We start from the raw sequence: 17,244 nt of genomic DNA on the forward strand, positions 1-17,244 counted from the left end.
GACGTCATACATCTTGCACAGATGACACCTAGAACACCAGTATGCAGCCATAGCATAAGTCCTGAAATGTAACCAGCACACCAAACAGAAACTGAATTTATCCTGAGTGGACCCGTAAGGAAAGAATGGTGAACGGGCATCAAAGAGAAATTCAGATTTATATCCTGGAAAACATGGGAGCCCCAGTGGTAAAATTTCCCATACAGTGAGCCCTGCTCCTAGGGGCTGCACTGGCAAACCAGAATATTTCAGACCTGATATTCTAAGCTCGTTAGATTTTGACTTATTAATTCATTCAATCATTTATTAAGAAAAAACTAATTGAGCCTTTCTATGATCCAGGCTCTACTAAACGACAAAGGAAAAGCACAAAGACTAGAAGAATGAGGCAGGGTGCCCCTCATGAGGAGCTCTGGACTGCTTAAGGTTGAACATGTAAATACATAGTTTTAGTGCAGGATATAATTTCAATATGATTCTCTGAAAACGCAGAAAACAAACTGACATATGTAGCAATGAAGGGTTTGGAAGCCTTCAGAGAAGAGTTGATATTTGAGCTTAAAGGATGAGTAGAATTTGCCAGGAAAAAGGAGAAACCTCATGAAAAGATTGGATTTGAATGTTCAGACCCCATACTTAGCCATTAAAAGATTACTCCTTATAAGACAGAAAAGAGAAAATTATATATATATATATGGATAAATATAAACATATATTTAAAACAAAAGGATTTTCCAAAAATGCCTTTTAAAGGTATAGAGATTTGGGAGAAATTTCCATAACATAAATGTAAAGAGAATATCAAAAGGTTATTAAAGTGTATTTCAAGGCTGCAGCTCTGCTGCTTCTCCCTGACTTAGAGGAAGGAAAAAAAAATCTTTTTTTCTCTTTTGTTCTTGATCATGAGATCTAGTATGCAAGTTCGAGTATATCAGAGAAGCCCAGCACTGGCCTCTGGAGACTTTCTGAATTTGACCAGAGAAAATGAGAAACACACAGTTATTTCAAAATGTTTCTAATTTTTCAGTTTAGAATAGGGCCCACAGTATACAGGAAATTGCTAGTGCCAAAGCCTGTTTTTCTTCCTAATTTTTTTTTGTCTTTTTTTTTTGGTGGGGGGGGCTGCAAAAGCAGCATATGGAAGTTTCCAGGCTAGAGGTCCAAATAGGAGCTGTAGCTGCCGGCCTACGCCAGAGCCACAGCAACCCCAGATCTGAGCCGCATTGGCAAGCTACACCACAGCTCAGGGCAACACTGGATCCTTAACCCACTGAGCAAGGCCAGGGATCAAACCCATGTCCTCGTGGATACTAGTTGGGTCATTACCAGGACAGGAACTCCTCTCCCTAATAATTAAAATTATTGCTACATTCTTTTAAGTAGGATTTGAGTAAAGCTTTTCTTTGCTGTGCAGCTTTTTTTTTTTTTTCTTTTTAGGCTACCATATATACAATGTGACAATTTAGCTCTACAACCACTTCATACTTTAAGGTTATATATTATACCTTCACACATTTATATTCAGAATGTACTGACTAATATTTCCGAATACTTAAAATGGGTAATCTATACTTAACAAAAATAGGAATTTTTTTTTAAAGTTGTAAGTGCAATACAAACACATTTGTTTTGTTTTACGAAGTGCTATAAAAATTACTTGCAGTGGCTCTTTTTGTTAGTTCTTTTTTTTTAATTATGGGAGTTTGTTGTGGTTTCATTTTTTTTTTTTTACTGTGAAAGATTTTAAATCCAACCATCACGAGAGAAAAAATCTGGTTTTACCTGTTAAAACAAAACAAAACAAAAAAACAAATACATAGCCTGACAATATTAGTGTCAGTAAATGTTTGCTGAATAAATGAACTGATGATGTCATAGGGGGGACTAGAAAAGGAGATTAAAAAGAAACTACAGCCCTGGCTCCCCTTCGAATCTGTAACTTTTCCTAAATTCGGTACAGTCATCCCTCTGTATCCATGGGTTCTAAGGATTCAACTAACCACGGATCAAAAAATTATTTGAAAAAAAATCCATAAAGTTCCAAAAAGTAAATCTCGAATGTGCCACACCAGGAACTATTCACATGGCATTTACGTTACATTAGGTGTTCTAAGTAATTTAGAGATAGGGGTGATTTAAAGTACATGGAAGAGGGTTGTAGGTGATACTCAAATACTTGGCCATTTTATAGAAGGAAGTTGAGCATCCTTGGACTTTGATATCTGCAGGGGTCCTGGCACGAATCCTCCACAGACACCAGGGAATGACTGTTCTGGGAAACTCTGTATTGCCTACAAATCAAAACCTATGACAAGAGACTTGGGGTTGAAAAAAGTCCTAAGACAACTTATTCTTAGAAAGCCTGGGTTAAACCTTTTAGCATTGATCCTACAATAATGTGATTGATGCATTCACGCAGTCTACAAATTTTAAAACATTGATTAAGCATTTACAGGAACAGTAGTAATAAGGCCAATTTAGAATTTATTTGGTGCTAGCCCTGTGCTGTGTGCTTTGTACTAATTATCTCACTGCGTCCTTACCACAGCCTGAAATTAGCTCCCATTGTACAGAAGGAAAAGAGGGAGGAGCAGAAAGTCACATAACTTGCCCCGGATCACCCAGCAACTAAATGAATTCTAAATCGCATCCAAGTCAGTCTGACTCCAGAATTCCACGTTCTTTGCTGCCCTAGGACCGCATGCTGGGTTGCCCAGAGAGAAAATACGTGTGGGTCATCCTCCCATTAGGATGATGATGTTGTGGACTCTAAGTGTGGGGCCTCTAGGCTCTCTTTTTACAGACGAGAAATCCAGGCTAAGTGAGCTGATTTGCCCGAAGTCACCCAGACAGGTTTAGAAATGCCTCCATCCCAGAGCTCTGTGTTGTCTCTCATTCGGCTTCTCTTTTCACTCATTATACAGAGCTAGGAACCCCCACTTACTGAGTAAACTCCTAGGTCCGTGTTATCACTGCAGAAACACACCAGATGGAAATGCTTTTTCAATACGTAAATTCATCCCCTTCCTCATTGATAACTTACAAACTGACAAGTTGTTGAACCTGCCTGTGGATCTCAGCCCCATGAAAAATAAGCACCAAGGGGAAGGATAAATTAGGAGGATGGATTAATAGACACACACGACTCTATATGAAGCAAACCATAAGGACCTATTGTATGGCACAGGGAATTGTACTCAACATCTTGTAATAACCTATAATAGAAAATAATCTGAAAAAATATATATACACTTTATACATACACACACATAACTGAATCACTTTGCTGTACATCTGAAAGCAACACAACATTGTAAATCAACTATACTTCAATTAAAAAAAAAAAGGCACTAGGAATTCCCATTGTGGCTCAGTGGAAACGAATCTGACCAGTACCCATGAGGATGCAGGTTCAATCCCTGGCCTTGCTCAGTAGGTTAAGGACCCGGTGTTGCTGTGAGCTGTGGTGTAGGTTGCAGATGCGACTCAGATCTGGGGTTGCTATGACTCCAGCATAGGCCGGCAGCTGTAGCTCCAATTGGACCCCTAGCCTGGGAACCTCCATATGCCACGGGAGTGGCCCTAAAAAGACAAAAAGAAAAAAAAAAGGCACTAAAATTGATCTTGGCAGTTTAGAGTTGGCATTGGGTTTCTCCCTTCCCCATTGCCCTAGGTTTCCAACTATCTTCAGTCCCATCTTGCCTCCCCCTCTGAGGCCATTTAACAACTATTACGAAGTGATTACATAACTGGAACAAAAGCAAGACAGAATCAAAAGGATGTTTTGAGCCAGAGCGACCACCAGTGACTGATTCAACCCCTTTACTGTAAACTCGAGAAAAGGCAGGTCTGGGAAGCAATATAACACAACGGCACCTGCTGAAAGAGTAGGACAGACCAGGCAGAAGCCACAGCTGTGTGACTTAATGGTTACAGTACTGGGTATCCCGTTTAACCACTTTGAACCTCGGTCTCCTTGTCTGCAAAAAGTAGATAATCAGCCCCTATTTTTTGGTTTGTCTTGAAGATTATGTGTAATGAAGTACACTCTACACTACCTGGCACATAGTATGCATTCGCTAAACATAGCTATGATTATTGCAATCCAGCCCTAGTTCTGCCCCCTTCATTCACCCATTAATTGCCTTGTTTACACAGTGGAGGAACCCAATGAGATAATGGGTGTTGAAACTTTGCTCAGGTCTCTATCCTCTGACTTTCATCTCAAACTCCACCACCTCATGGACGACGTCAGCACCTGCCAAAGTGGGAATTAATGATTTCCTCTTGCATACTCTCTAGCTGTAGCCTGATCCAGCCTACAGCTCACTTTCTTCTCCATTTGATTTTGTCTCTTTTACATCCAAAGCATAAATCCCTTGAGGTGAGGGATATCTGCTCTCTCTCACACACACAGCCTTGTACAGTCAATCATCTCACATAGAGTGAGCACTCACTGAATTGCCCTGAGTGCACTTCTAACTCAAGTGCCACACACACGAAAAGTATTTGAGAATTATGATTATGAAGTTGAACTGAGTTCTTAAGCAGTGAGGGTTTGCCTTTCTTGTTGGTTTTTGTTTACTCTGTTTTGTTTTGTTTTTTAAGAGAGGGGAGTGGGGCAAATACAAAAAGCAAAGCAAATATCTAGGCTCAGCATGAGGACACCTGCTACACGGGGCATTTTCTCTTGTAGGTCAAAGTACAGATCTGTCTTGTCCTTATGGGAACTGCGGTGACAACCTAACAGCCAGGTAGCATCCTCACATCTTTACTACCCACAGCTCCAGGGAACAAGTGGGTGGAGCAACTGGAACAACCCCAGTCTCGTAGGTCATCTGCAGTTAGAGCGGCTGTCTGGGTGGGGATTATAGGTCTGAAGCTGGCTCTGGATGTGGAGACAGGAGAGGGTCTTCACTCCTTCTGTGCTTCAGTTTCTCTCTCCGAATGACGGGAATAAACACTTGTTTTCCAAGATTCTTACCTCCCCAGATTGGTGACAATGTAAGTTCAAAAACCGCGAGGACAAATGAGCAACGAATGGCAAGGTGAGCTGAGGTGGTCCCAAGGGACGGTGATGCTCTAAAACAGAGTGGAGGCACATTCTTTTTGCATAACAGATACAGCAACAGCTCATATTTATTAAGGGCTTACTGTGCGCCAGGCCGTGTGCTAAGCGTTTTATATGTATTAAGTCATTCAATTCTTCAAACAAGAGTCACCATTTTATAGAGGAGGAAACTGAGGCACAGGAAGGTTAAGCCAAAAGCTATTAAGTGGCACAACCTGGAACAGAACTCACATAGTCGAGTGTAACCGGCATACTCTTAATTACATTGCTGGATGGTCTTCCTGGGGCCATCTCTTAACTCTGGTGCCCAGCCCAATTCTTTGTAGGTAACTGGTGCTTTGGGAATTCTCTCCCTTCTTCCCCTCCTCCTAAACCCACCCTAGCTCCTCTAGGAAGGAAGGTATTTGACTTTCAGTGGCGTTTCTCCAATTGGGAGCTACAGACCCTTGGCGAGCCATAATTTAATTTTTTTCATATTTATGATAAAAAAAATGAATACACATTCTGGAGCACTGGGATAAACATCTGATACCAAGTACTGTCTTGTGATTTCAGTGCCTGGGTGAGCTATGCTTTGGCACCAACAGTTACCACTTTCCTCATTATGCTAATAAGAAAGGAACAGCGCAAAGTTACTCTCTAAATGATGTATCAGAGTCAAGTGAAAGCCAACTATTACAATGACATAGGGTGTGAGCAGAGGAGGTGTGGCAGCTGGGAGGGGGAAAGAAGGAAGAAAAGTGAGTCAGTACAGGGCCCCTCCCACACCATAAGATTGGCAGAGCCACGCAGAGCTCTAAAGTACCCACACGTGGCCCACCAGTACCACATGATGCTAGTAGGAGTTAGTAAACAATAGTAATTTAAATTTTATAGTTCTGGGAGGAGAATTTTATATTCAATTTGTAAATTTGTTTTGGTTTCATTCCAGGGTTGTTCAAAAGCTATAACCTAAGTTTATGTCTGGTTTTATGTTTATATATAGTATACACCGCGATGCAACATTTTAAAGGAAAATCATTTAAGCCCAGAGTGGGGAGCTGTAAGAAAATTTTGCCCTTATGCCCTCACATTTGAGAGTCATCACACAGTGTCATGTGTTGGGGCTTTCCTATTTAAACGCCATCGCAAACACAAGCACCTTGGGTCTGTCATTACCAGGTAGGCGTGAAACAGCCCATTAGGCCCTCTCTTTTTGAGAGCAGGCTTTGCGGGACAAAGGCAGGCTAAAGAACTTGATAGGGAAAGTGCGGCCTCAAGGGCACTGGGGTCAGTCATTATGACCCCCAAATTGTCCATTCAGGCTTACCTGTGAAAGAGTGATAATCTGTACCCCTCTTTGGCCCCTCGAAGTGACTCAGAAGCAGGCCCCCCTGGGCAAGGATGTGGCTCCACCCGCTGGTGCCCCAATCAAGAGCTGGGGGAGGGGTCCCCCATCCAGCCGCCACTCGAGCTGCCAAGCCCCCGCCGCGCTCCAGGCTCCACGCACGGCACTGGGTGCAGTTGCAGGGGCTGCAAAGCACTGGTGGTCCTGCCACTGGAATGCAGGTTTCCGCTCCCTGGAGGTCCCGGAGGGACTGGGCGAAGCGGAAGGAACTCAGTCATCACCTCAGAACTTTGAAAAGTCTCAGTACATGTGGGGTGGGGAGAGCACGAGTTTCTCTCCAGCTCTTCAAATTCGCGGAGGAGTCCCCGTGCACCAGGTGTGGCCCGCGGTCCCAGTTCTGGGCTGTCGACTCTGGGGACCCCTAGTCTTTGAGAGCCGGCGGCGGCCTGAGGGCAGCAAAGGCCCCAGGCGCTCTCAGGAGGGGATGCCCTCAGCCGGGGCGGCGGAGAGGCCGGCACCAGGCAAGAGAGCGCCGCGGGAGCCACCTGCGCCGGGCCTCACGGCAGCGCGTCCTCCCGGCGGCTCGCCTGGCTCAGGCCCGCGACGGGCGGCGAGAGGCGGGGGCGCGGGCCGCACGCGGGGGGGCGGGGGGGGCGGCGGCCGCGCGGCTTTCCCGAGGCCGGAGGCGGGGCGGGCGGGCTCGGAAGGCGCGGGGGGCGGACCCGCCGGCCGCCGGCACTGTTCGTCCGCCCGCCCGGTCGCACTCGGTCGCGCCGCGGAGCCGGCATGGGAGCTGCGCGCGCCCTCCCGGAGCCCACACCTGTGTGAGCGGCGCGGAGAGCCGGGGCCCGGGCGGGCGGCTCGGCGCGGGTGAGTGCGGGCGCGGGCGGGGGGGCGCAGCCGGGCGGGGGCTGCGGACAAAGGGCTGGTGCGCGCGGGGCGGAGGAACCGCGAAGTGCGGGGAGCACCGCAGACCTCGCCCTGGCCGCCCTCCGGGCTCGCGGGCTGGGACCAGGAGCTCCCCAGAGACGCCGGGGCTGCAGGGCATTTGGATTCACTGTGTCGCCCGTGGATCGGGTGGGGCAAGAAAGTTTTGCAGCTGCCATCTGGGACGCTTGGGTGGGAGGAGAGAAAGAGCCCACTCTGGGCACGCTGTCGTCCGTCTGGAAAATGACAACACCCTCACCTCATACACACACCATCACTTTTTTTCCCTGAAATGTTGCATATCGTATTCCGACGAGATCTGAGCATTCATTTTTTTTAACCTTGGGCACGTGATTGTGAACACACCTGGGCAAGCAAGCAGAGGGCCGCAAACAGGTTGGGGAGGAGGCTATTTTCTGGCTCATTAATTGATCACCCTGCGCTTCCCTAGAAAACTGTCAACTGTAAACAGTTGCTGGAAGCAAGCATTTTTTCTTTAGCCTGTGGATATTCATCACAAGGTAACTTTTAAATAAGAGTTCGAAAAAGGTTTCAAGACATGTTTTAAAAGAAGAGGAGAATTATTTAGATGAAGGCAAACTGCCACTCCCCTGCAGAATACAAATTAGGTTTGCTTTTGAACATCTCATGAGAGAGCAGCTGATAAAAATCCTGTGTGTTTAATTGCTTTTTGGGTGACACCCATGCGACCTCAAAAACAGCCTGTGGCTGGTGGAAAGCTCCTGGTTCAGGACTGGTCTTGGCATAGGGCTACCTTCTCTTAGCTCCTGAAACTGAACTTGAGGACGTCCCTGTGCACTCCTTAGGAGCAGGTAGGCCAGTGCTAGAATTGTTATCACAAGGCCCTGTGGCAAGGAGTTGAATTTATAGTTTGAAGTCAACTGTGGCCAAAAGCTGAATGCCAAACTAATATCAGGCTCTTTATTGTACTTGTTTCAGCGTCACAGTTGTGTGTAACTGCATCTCTCAAGAAGTCTGTTAAGACAGGAGTGGATTGGAGGTGGGGTGGGGAAGAGGAACTTAGGAACTACCACAAAAGCCACTCTATAGTACTTGTGAAAGTGTTTGGGATCATATGCACACCATCTGCATCTGAATAAATTGTTTCACTTGTATTTGACCCAACCTAAATTAAGTCAAGAGATAACTTGTCCTGCTTTCCTGTGCCTTGATGGGAAAGGAAGCATTTTTCTAAGGCAACTAATATGGATCTCATTTTTGTAACAGTGGCAATTTATGGAGATAGAAGGTGAATGTGGGTGTGTGTTTCTGTCTGTAGCATACGTGCCAAAGTGTCCATTAGTCTGTCTGAGATTATTACTGGCCCTTGTCTGCAGTGTTTAAGAGCCTCAGGTCCTCCTGCACATCTTTTCTCATAGATCTCTTAGGATTTAATCCACCAGCCGTTATTCCTGCATAACGCCCCCTGACTCCTGGGAATTCACTTCTCATGGTCTCACCATTGACAGTTTTTTATACTCTGTTCTTGTTCTGCTGCCAGGTTTGGCCCCGGGCTCACTAGTGTAGTTCACTTTGCCTAAAATCTGATAGAGGAGAAGTTAAGCTTCACTTGACCACAAGATTATGTTTAGTGTAGCTGGATTTACAAATGCCCTGCATTTCTTTCCTGTACAAGACTGTAATTCTTAAACCATTAGGTGATTAGCTTTGTTTCCCTTTAAGAGGAAAATAAGAGCAAGCCTGGCTGCAGAGTATTCCCAGAGCTTTGTTCATTTTTAGCTATTTGCTTTAGGAATTAGCCTGATTTCTCTGTTCAGTATCCCTGGCCACAGATTCCATGGAAAAACCCTTTGCCATCCTTCCGAATGGTGTCCAAAGCTTTTATCCTCACAAGCTTTCCTGCTGTTTCGTTCTGGCGTTACTGTTTATAGCAGTCATAGGAATTCAGACATTGTACAACAGGGAACTTATATCCTAAAGATTAGATTCTCCCTGCCAGCACTAGCTTGCTGTAGGAATTACATCTTTGTTCCAAACACTTGCCCTCTTGAGGAGACCTGTGTTGTTGCAGTTTTCAAGGTGCAGAAACTGGGAGAGAGCCATCCGAGGACCCAGCCTCCAGGCAGTGATTGTTGTTTGAGCATCTGATAATGTGCAGTGTCCCTTCTCTGAAAGGTTATTAGTGGGCTTATGAAGTAGCAGCATCTTCATAATGTATAAATATCTTTAGACAGTGGACAGTGGCTCATGTTGAATGATGGGCCATGGAAAGTGTAACCCTCTTGTGAGTCAGATAGAGAGCTGGAAAAGGAATACTGTTTCCATATTGCTAAACACGATGACAATATTCTGCTTTGTCATTTAGGTGAAGTAATGCATGAAAATACTCAGTTGGGAACTTTAAAAGATAATTATGTATCTGAGAACGCCTTATCCAGTAAAGGATTATTCCTAGGTATGAAATGTAGACCTGAATTTTCTTCCTAAGAATAAGATTTGGAAATCTTTAGTCCCTGTTTAAGGTGTGAGTTTTCCAGATAGTACTGCCAGGATAAGGTAATTCATTTGTCAAGGCAGGAGAGAATGAAAAGTTATGTGATCCATTAGTTACCTTTCTAGTAGCGAGATTAAGAATGTTTTCATTACACCTGTTTACATCCTAGAGTGTTTGTTTAAATCAACTTAAAAGGGCACGGTGAAGGCTTGCCTAGAGTTTATAAAAATGGAAACAATAATTGCTTCCTGAGGAATTATCCTAGTATCAGGTGAATTGGGAAATTAATGCAAAGCCACCATCCTAATGTTAAAGCATCACAGTTCTCATCGGTGTGATATTAATGGGAAAGGGGCCAAGGCAAGGGGTGAATGTCTCAGGAAAGGCCCTAAGTGGGGTTAGGGTGTGTCCCCACTCCCACCGCCACCCCCCTGCACACTTTCCTAAGAACATTCTCACCCCGCCAGCCTCCACTCCATTCTCGAAAGCTGCCCTCTGCTGGCAGCCTCTGTTTCCTTTGCAGTTAAGGGAAATCTTGTCACCCAGACAGGCAAGAGATTAACGTGATACATTTTCCTTTTCCTTTCCCCCTGTGCTTCCACCCTCTGTAATTCTGCGAGTAGGAGCTCCCGAGCAGTAAATGACAATGCAGATGCTATCTGCAAACAACATAGTGTCTGACTCTTGCGACCCTGGAAAATTATAAAATGGGAGAATCCTAGACCTGGAAAGAGCAGAGCTAAAAGACTACAGTGATCATCAGGTCACAGTTCATAACAATTTCTAAACCACCCTAAGCACACATGTGGTAAAGGAGTGAGCATCTTATGAAGCCTGTAACTAATATAGTTGTCATTTTAAACCCAGGTGGGGACCTGAGACTACACAGTTTTATCTTCCAATTTCTGATCAGGTGTTGAAAAACCAAATCAATTTGGAATAATTTGACCTGCTTTACTTCCTAAATCTGAAGTAAAGTGTCAGGTTTTTTTAATCCAGTTTTGTAGTTTTCACCAGTTACATAGAAACTTTAATCGTGATAGAAAGATAAGGTCTTACCACAAAAGGTAAGGAATAGAGTTGGAGTAATAATATAGGGAACTTGTAAAGGATGTTTTAAACCAATAGAGTTCATATTTTTGAGGTATCTGAAAAGTTTATTTCTAAGGGATTAGAGCTTCACCCTGCCCTGTTGGTTTAGCAGTTTTGCTTCTAGATGACTGAATTCTCCCAAACTGGCTAGATGACCAGAATTTAAGCTGCAAGGACTCTGGATTGGTAATAGTATCTAGTATTTACTAGGTAATATTCTATCTAGACTATTAATATGCTAGTCATATTCTGCAGTGGGCACTTTAGCATTCTCTAACAGCATCCTGTGATTTGTAAGTGGTCCCAAATGTCCTTGGCATAGCCACCCAGCATTTTGCTGGAGAACAGGTTCAGTCCTGTATGTTGAAAGGCTGGAGTGAAGCTGTGGCCAAGGAGAGCCTAGCTGGCCGCCCAGCGCTCACACCCCTCCACCCCCAGAAAAGACTTGTTCCCCTATCTCCACACCCACTAACTCACCATCTGGCCTCTAAAAACATTTTTTTTCTTTTTGAAAGGCACACATTTTTTAAAAGACGTGCCATGGTGACACTTGTGAAATGTGGCATACTTCAAGGTCTTTAAAGTATTTTTCAAACAGGGGTTTACTGTACAGGCTAAGCACTTGGAAAAGTGAAATTAGAATCAATTTTGTCTGAGAAGGGGCTAATTCATTAAGACAACATTCCTAGATGGAGTTTTAAAAGTGTGTTTGAACTGCCGTCAGACTCTTTCCTGCGGTCCTTTTCCCTGACAACTCTGCCAAGGGACAGTTTCAATGTTTGGACGAATGAATAAGGCTAAACACATGTGCCACTGGAACTGTTCTGCAGCAGTAAATAATTCACACTCTGTACTCCTAGGATCCCATTAACAGACACATTTCAGATTTGGGATTTGAAGAGGTGTGTTCCCGATGATAACACGAGCATGTTTTAACTGTTCTGCACACCCCTCGAAAATATCTACAATTTAGGGTGATACATAAGATCATACTATCTCATCTCCTCCTCTCTGTCCCCCAAGAATCCTATTTTGAAAAACAGGAATACTTGGCAGCTCGGACCTCTGGATTCCAGGGTTTTGTTTTTTTTTTTTTTCCTTACGATAAGCCAAAGTAAAACTTGGCTTAGCATGTCTGTTGCTCAATTGTTAGCAGGCATTAATGTTCTCCACTTTATAGTCAAAGGGAGGAGAGGTGGTGTGTAGGCATCCAAGATGCAGCCCTCTGGGAGATACAGGATTCATCCCAGTACCCATTACATTTGCCAGGGATTCTGGTTGCGGGGAGGCATTAAGTTACCTAGACAGTAACTTCCACAGAGAAAAGGCTGTCCAGGACCTAGGTACGTCCAAGGGCTGGGTCCTCGGTCAGGAGATGGAAATAATCACAGAGCCACCCCCCCAAGTCTGCTAAAGTGTTGCCTTCACCACACCTAACACACCCCCTGGGTCCCCTGCCCCACCCATTTAGAACCTTGAGTCCTGGCCATACCCTCAGCCAACACATACAAACATATATGTGTGCCCATGCACATGCCCCTCGGGATTGCAAGGATTTAGGGAAATAATAAGATGTATTTCCTCCACACAAAATGACCCAGGGACCCTTCCCAGTGGGGAAAATGGAAAGAAACATTTTCATGGAATCAGGAAGTCCCGAGGAACTGGCTTGTCTGGGGCTTCATTTTTCTTTTCCAGCCCTGTACCTGAGAGAAGTGGGATCAGAAGCAAGCAAAAAGAAAAAAAAAAAAAATCCCAAAGCAGGGTGGGGCAAGCACACCATTGAAAAGCAAAGTGTGTGGATATTGGGACTATGGCTTGGCGGCTCAGCTAGACCAGACTAGACTAGATCAGATCGATAGGACTTTCCAGTTTTATATAAAATAAAGCAAAAGACACCCCAAAGTGGCCAGCAGGTCTGTAGTCTCAAAGAGGAAGAGTGAGCACAGTGAAACTGTTTCTTCTAATTCCCACTCGCTCTAGGTTTTACCAGCCTCTTAAAACCTAACCCCCCTGTCTTTGTTTTAGGATCCTCGATTGTGAAGGAATTAACCCGCCTAAGTCGACGTCTCTTTTTTTTGCCACGCCCACAGCATCCGGAAGCTCCTGGGCCAGGGATCAAACCCCAGCCACAGCAGTGGCCTAAGCTACACCAATGGCAACACCAGATCCTTAAACCACTGAGCCACCAGGGCACTCCCCGTGAGCGTCTCTTGAATAGAAGATTTAGAGCCAGTCAGAGCCAATTGATCTTAAATATTTATAAAAGTACTTCTGGTCGTCTTTATTGTTGTTTCTCTTGTGGGATGGTCATGCCAGGTCTTGAAACATACCTTTCAGGATAAACTCCAAACTCCTTCGTCAGTGCCCTGTGTAATCGGGCCCTTGTCCACCTCAGCCTCTGTTCCATCTTTGCTAAGTGTCGTTCCTGAAATGACGCGTATGGCTGCCTGTCTCTGTGCCCTTGCACAGACTCTTGTTCCCTCTTTCTTTTCTCTCTCTCTCTCTCTTTTTTTTTTTGTCTTTTGTGTTTTTAGGGCCACACCCTCAGCATATGGAGGTTCCCAGGCTAGAGGTCCAATTGGAGCTGTCGCTGGCAGCCAACACCACAGCCACAGCAACACCAGATGTGAGCCTCATCTTCGACCTCCACCACAGCTTGCAGCAATGCCGGGGCCTCTAACCCACTGAGTGAGGCCGAGGCTCGAACCCGCATCCTCATGGATAGATACTAGTTGGATTCTAACCTGCTGAGCTACAGTGGAAACTCCTAATTTCTGTTCAACTTTAACACCCATCTCAGGCATCAGCTTCCTGGAATGCCTCCCCTGTTCTTACTCCTCACAACCAGATTTCATGCCCTTTCTCTGAGCAACCGCATCATCCACATACATCTCTGTCACTGGCACTCAGCATGCATCATGCAAAAGACGTATTTTTTGAGCCACACTAATCATTCATTCATTCATTCAGTCTTCCATTCATATGAGCTCTCCACTCCCATACATCTTCGTTGAGTGCTAGCATAGGCCCTAATTAAAGGCATTTAGACTTGCTGGGAACACAGATACACAGACCTGAAAAAGTAACCAACGGTAATAATAGTCACAATGTGACACTCAATGGAATCTTAGAGCTTCTGATCTTTGACAAAGATCCTGGTAGTCTACAACAAAATCCAAAGAAAGAAGGAAAGTTTGTTTTCTCAGGGGCCTGGCTTGAACCAGATTTATAACAGTCAAGATTGTTCTAGGGAGTTCTTGTTATGGCTCAGCGGGTTAAGGACCCAGCTAGTATCTATGAGGATGCAGGTTGATCCCTGGCCTTGCTCAATGGGTTAAGGATCTGGTGTTGCCATGAGCTGTGGCATAGGTTGTAGATGCAGCTCAGATCTGGCATGGCTGTGGCTGTGGCATAAGCCGGCAGCTGCAGCTCCCCTTTGACCCCTCTCCTGGAAACCTCCATATGCCACGGGTGTGGCCCTAAAAAGACAAAAGACAAAAAAAATTGTTCTAAATTCAAAGCAAAACAAAAGTCTCATGGCTTCTTCTGAATTGCTCACCATGTAAAAGCGATCAGAGTCCAGGAAGTGTGATGCCGTGGAGCCTGCCTACCTTGATGCCTTGGTCACTCAACGACCTGTGTGATTTAAATTTACCCTCTAGATGAGCAAGTTATGCTGAAAAATTTTCCAAGTCCACGCTGTACTGAGAATGAGGGGAAGGAAGGAAGGAAAGAAAGGCAGGGGGACCCGGGAGGTGGGAGAGGAGGGGGAGGGAGAATCAAAGGATGGAGCACGAAGAAGGCTCACGGTTCCCCAACACCGAGGCTGGTCACGCAGTTCGTCTGGGGATTGATGACCCCATGCACGCTGCCCAGTGTCAGGGGCATCTTAAAACATCAAGGGGAATGAACACTCCGTTCCATTTTGGGCACCCAGCCACAGGAACTAAGAAGGTCAAGCCCTTGCATTGTAAGTGAGACCATTACCTAAGGATTCTGCTCCATACCCTGATCCCTGAGGAGGTGTCACAGGCTTAAAACCATGGCAGGCACTCCTCGGCCACTTCTGCAGCAAAGGAGTGTGTGGCCCCTGGCCCTCCTGACCTGCTTGTCTTTTTGCCTACAGGGTGATGCTCGGCATGGCGGGGACTCCAGGGCTCCTCTTCGCCCTCCTCTTCCTCGTCCTCCTCTGTGCTGTGGGGCAGGTGAGTCCCTACAGTGCCCACTGGAAACCCACCTGGCCTGCTTACCGCCTCCCCGTGGTCTTGCCCCAGTCCACCTTCAACTTGGCCAAGCCGGACTTTGGGGCCGAAGCCAAATTGGAAGTGTCCTCCTCGTGTGGACCCCAGTGTCATAAGGGAACGCCCCTGCCCACTTACGAAGAGGTCAAGCAGTACCTGTCTTATGAAACCCTCTACGCCAACGGCAGCCGCACCGAGACGCAGGTGGGCATCTACGTCCTCAGAAGTGGCGAAGGCGAGGCCTCGGGAAAGTCTCGAAGGAAGCGGCAGATTTATGGCTATGACAGCAGATTCAGCATTTTTGGGAAGGACTTCCTGCTTAACTACCCCTTCTCAACATCGGTGAAGTTATCTACGGGCTGCACCGGCACCCTGGTGGCCGAGAAGCACGTCCTCACGGCTGCCCACTGCATACATGATGGGAAAACCTACGTGAAAGGAACCCAGAAACTCCGAGTGGGCTTCCTGAAGCCCAAGTTTAAAGACGGTGGTCGAGGAGCCAACAACGCGAGCTTGGCGGTGCCCGAGAAGATGAAATTTCAGTGGATCCGAGTGAAGCGCACCCACGTGCCCAAGGGCTGGATCAAGGGCAATGCCAATGACATTGGCATGGATTACGACTATGCCCTCCTGGAACTCAAAAAACCCCACAAGAGAAAGTTCATGAAGATTGGGGTGAGCCCTCCCGCCAAGCAGCTGCCGGGGGGCAGAATCCACTTCTCGGGTTATGACAATGACCGACCGGGCAACCTGGTGTACCGCTTCTGTGACGTCAAAGACGAGACCTATGACCTGCTCTACCAGCAGTGTGACGCCCAGCCCGGGGCCAGCGGGTCCGGGGTCTACGTGAGGATGTGGAAGAGACAGCAGCAGAAGTGGGAGCGAAAAATTATTGGCATCTTTTCTGGGCACCAGTGGGTAGACATGAATGGTTCTCCACAGGATTTCAACGTGGCCGTTAGAATCACCCCTCTCAAATATGCCCAGATTTGCTACTGGATTAAAGGAAACTATCTGGATTGTAGGGAGGGGTGACGTGGTGTTCCTTCCTGGTTGCATTTCATGGTCTTCCTGTATTTATATTAGGAGAGGCCAGATTTTGTCATTGGGGTGTGTGGGTGGGGTGTGTGTGTGTGTGTATGTGTGTGCACGCGTGCATGTGTGAACTGTGTTATGATATCTTCTACCTAATTTTTTTTAACTGCAAGATAACTGGCCGTATCATTTGAAAACTGGTTTGTGGATCATATATCATGTAAGCAGTTTGGAGGCATACTTTTGCATAGATATTAAAAAAAAAACATGCTGATGTTTGGGGCAATGGAGAAGATTTAGTGATTAAGTTAATCTTTCACTTTTTGAGAACCTTGATTTTTATTTCACCTGAACTTGTTTCTGAAGTTTATATTAAATCCCTGGCCTACGGGAGATAAATTCTTACATGTGTGTACGTGTGTATTTTCTCCTGAGATTTATCTTTTTGTTTTGTTTTGTTTAGTGCCTACTCATCAGGGTTTTCAGATAGCAGTTTTCCCACCCAATACAACTCTTAGGAACATTCACAGTACTTTTTAGACAGGCAGTTATCATATTTTGAATTTGGGGGCATTTGCACAGTAGTCCTGGATCAGTGAAATAATTTGTAGACTATATTGGTACACAGATCAAACTATCTTTTTTTTTTTTTTTTTGCTTTTTAGGGGCGCACCTGCAGCATATGGCATTTCCCAGGCTAGGGGTGTAATCAGAGCTGCAGCTACTGGCCTACACTACAGCCAGAGCAATGCAGGATCTGAGCCATGTCTTCGACCTACACCATAGCTCACAGCAACGTCAGATCCTTAACCCACTGAGCAAGGCCAGGGATCAAACCCACCACCTCATGGTTACTAGTCAGATTCATTTCTGCTGCGCCACAATGGGAACTCCGATCAAACTATATCTTACAGTAAATCAGTGTCCCAGCTTTGAAATAATTTTTCTTCTGAAGGGTGTTGCTCTTTACTTTTGGGGAAGATTTTGCAGGCGGCTCTGCCAGCTTTGCCATCATACCAGAGTAGGCAAGATGGTTTATGCCAATCCTTCCATTTAACAGGATTTCACTCAC

At 45.7% G+C, this 17,244-nt stretch overlaps 1 protein-coding gene across 2 annotated transcripts; it reads left to right on the plus strand.

Moving 5' to 3' along the window:
• Positions 1–6,700: 6,700 nt before the first annotated feature.
• On the plus strand, positions 6,701–16,577 carry PRSS23 (serine protease 23). 2 transcript variants are annotated; one of them, XM_047752815.1, is made up of 2 exons: positions 6,701–6,774; positions 15,023–16,577. In XM_047752815.1, the coding sequence occupies exon 2, from the start codon at positions 15,027–15,029 to the stop codon at positions 16,170–16,172; it is 1,146 nt and encodes a 381-aa protein (XP_047608771.1). In that variant the 5' UTR covers positions 6,701–6,774; positions 15,023–15,026; the 3' UTR covers positions 16,173–16,577. The 2 variants fall into 2 exon arrangements, with proteins under 2 accessions (XP_047608771.1, XP_047608772.1); XM_047752816.1 differs by lacking the exon at positions 6,701–6,774 and adding an exon at positions 7,124–7,268.
• The last annotated feature ends 667 nt before the right edge of the window (positions 16,578–17,244 follow it).

This window comes from Phacochoerus africanus, chromosome 11 (genome assembly GCF_016906955.1).
Source record: "Phacochoerus africanus isolate WHEZ1 chromosome 11, ROS_Pafr_v1, whole genome shotgun sequence".
In the NCBI taxonomy this organism is placed as follows: Eukaryota; Metazoa; Chordata; class Mammalia; order Artiodactyla; family Suidae; genus Phacochoerus; species Phacochoerus africanus.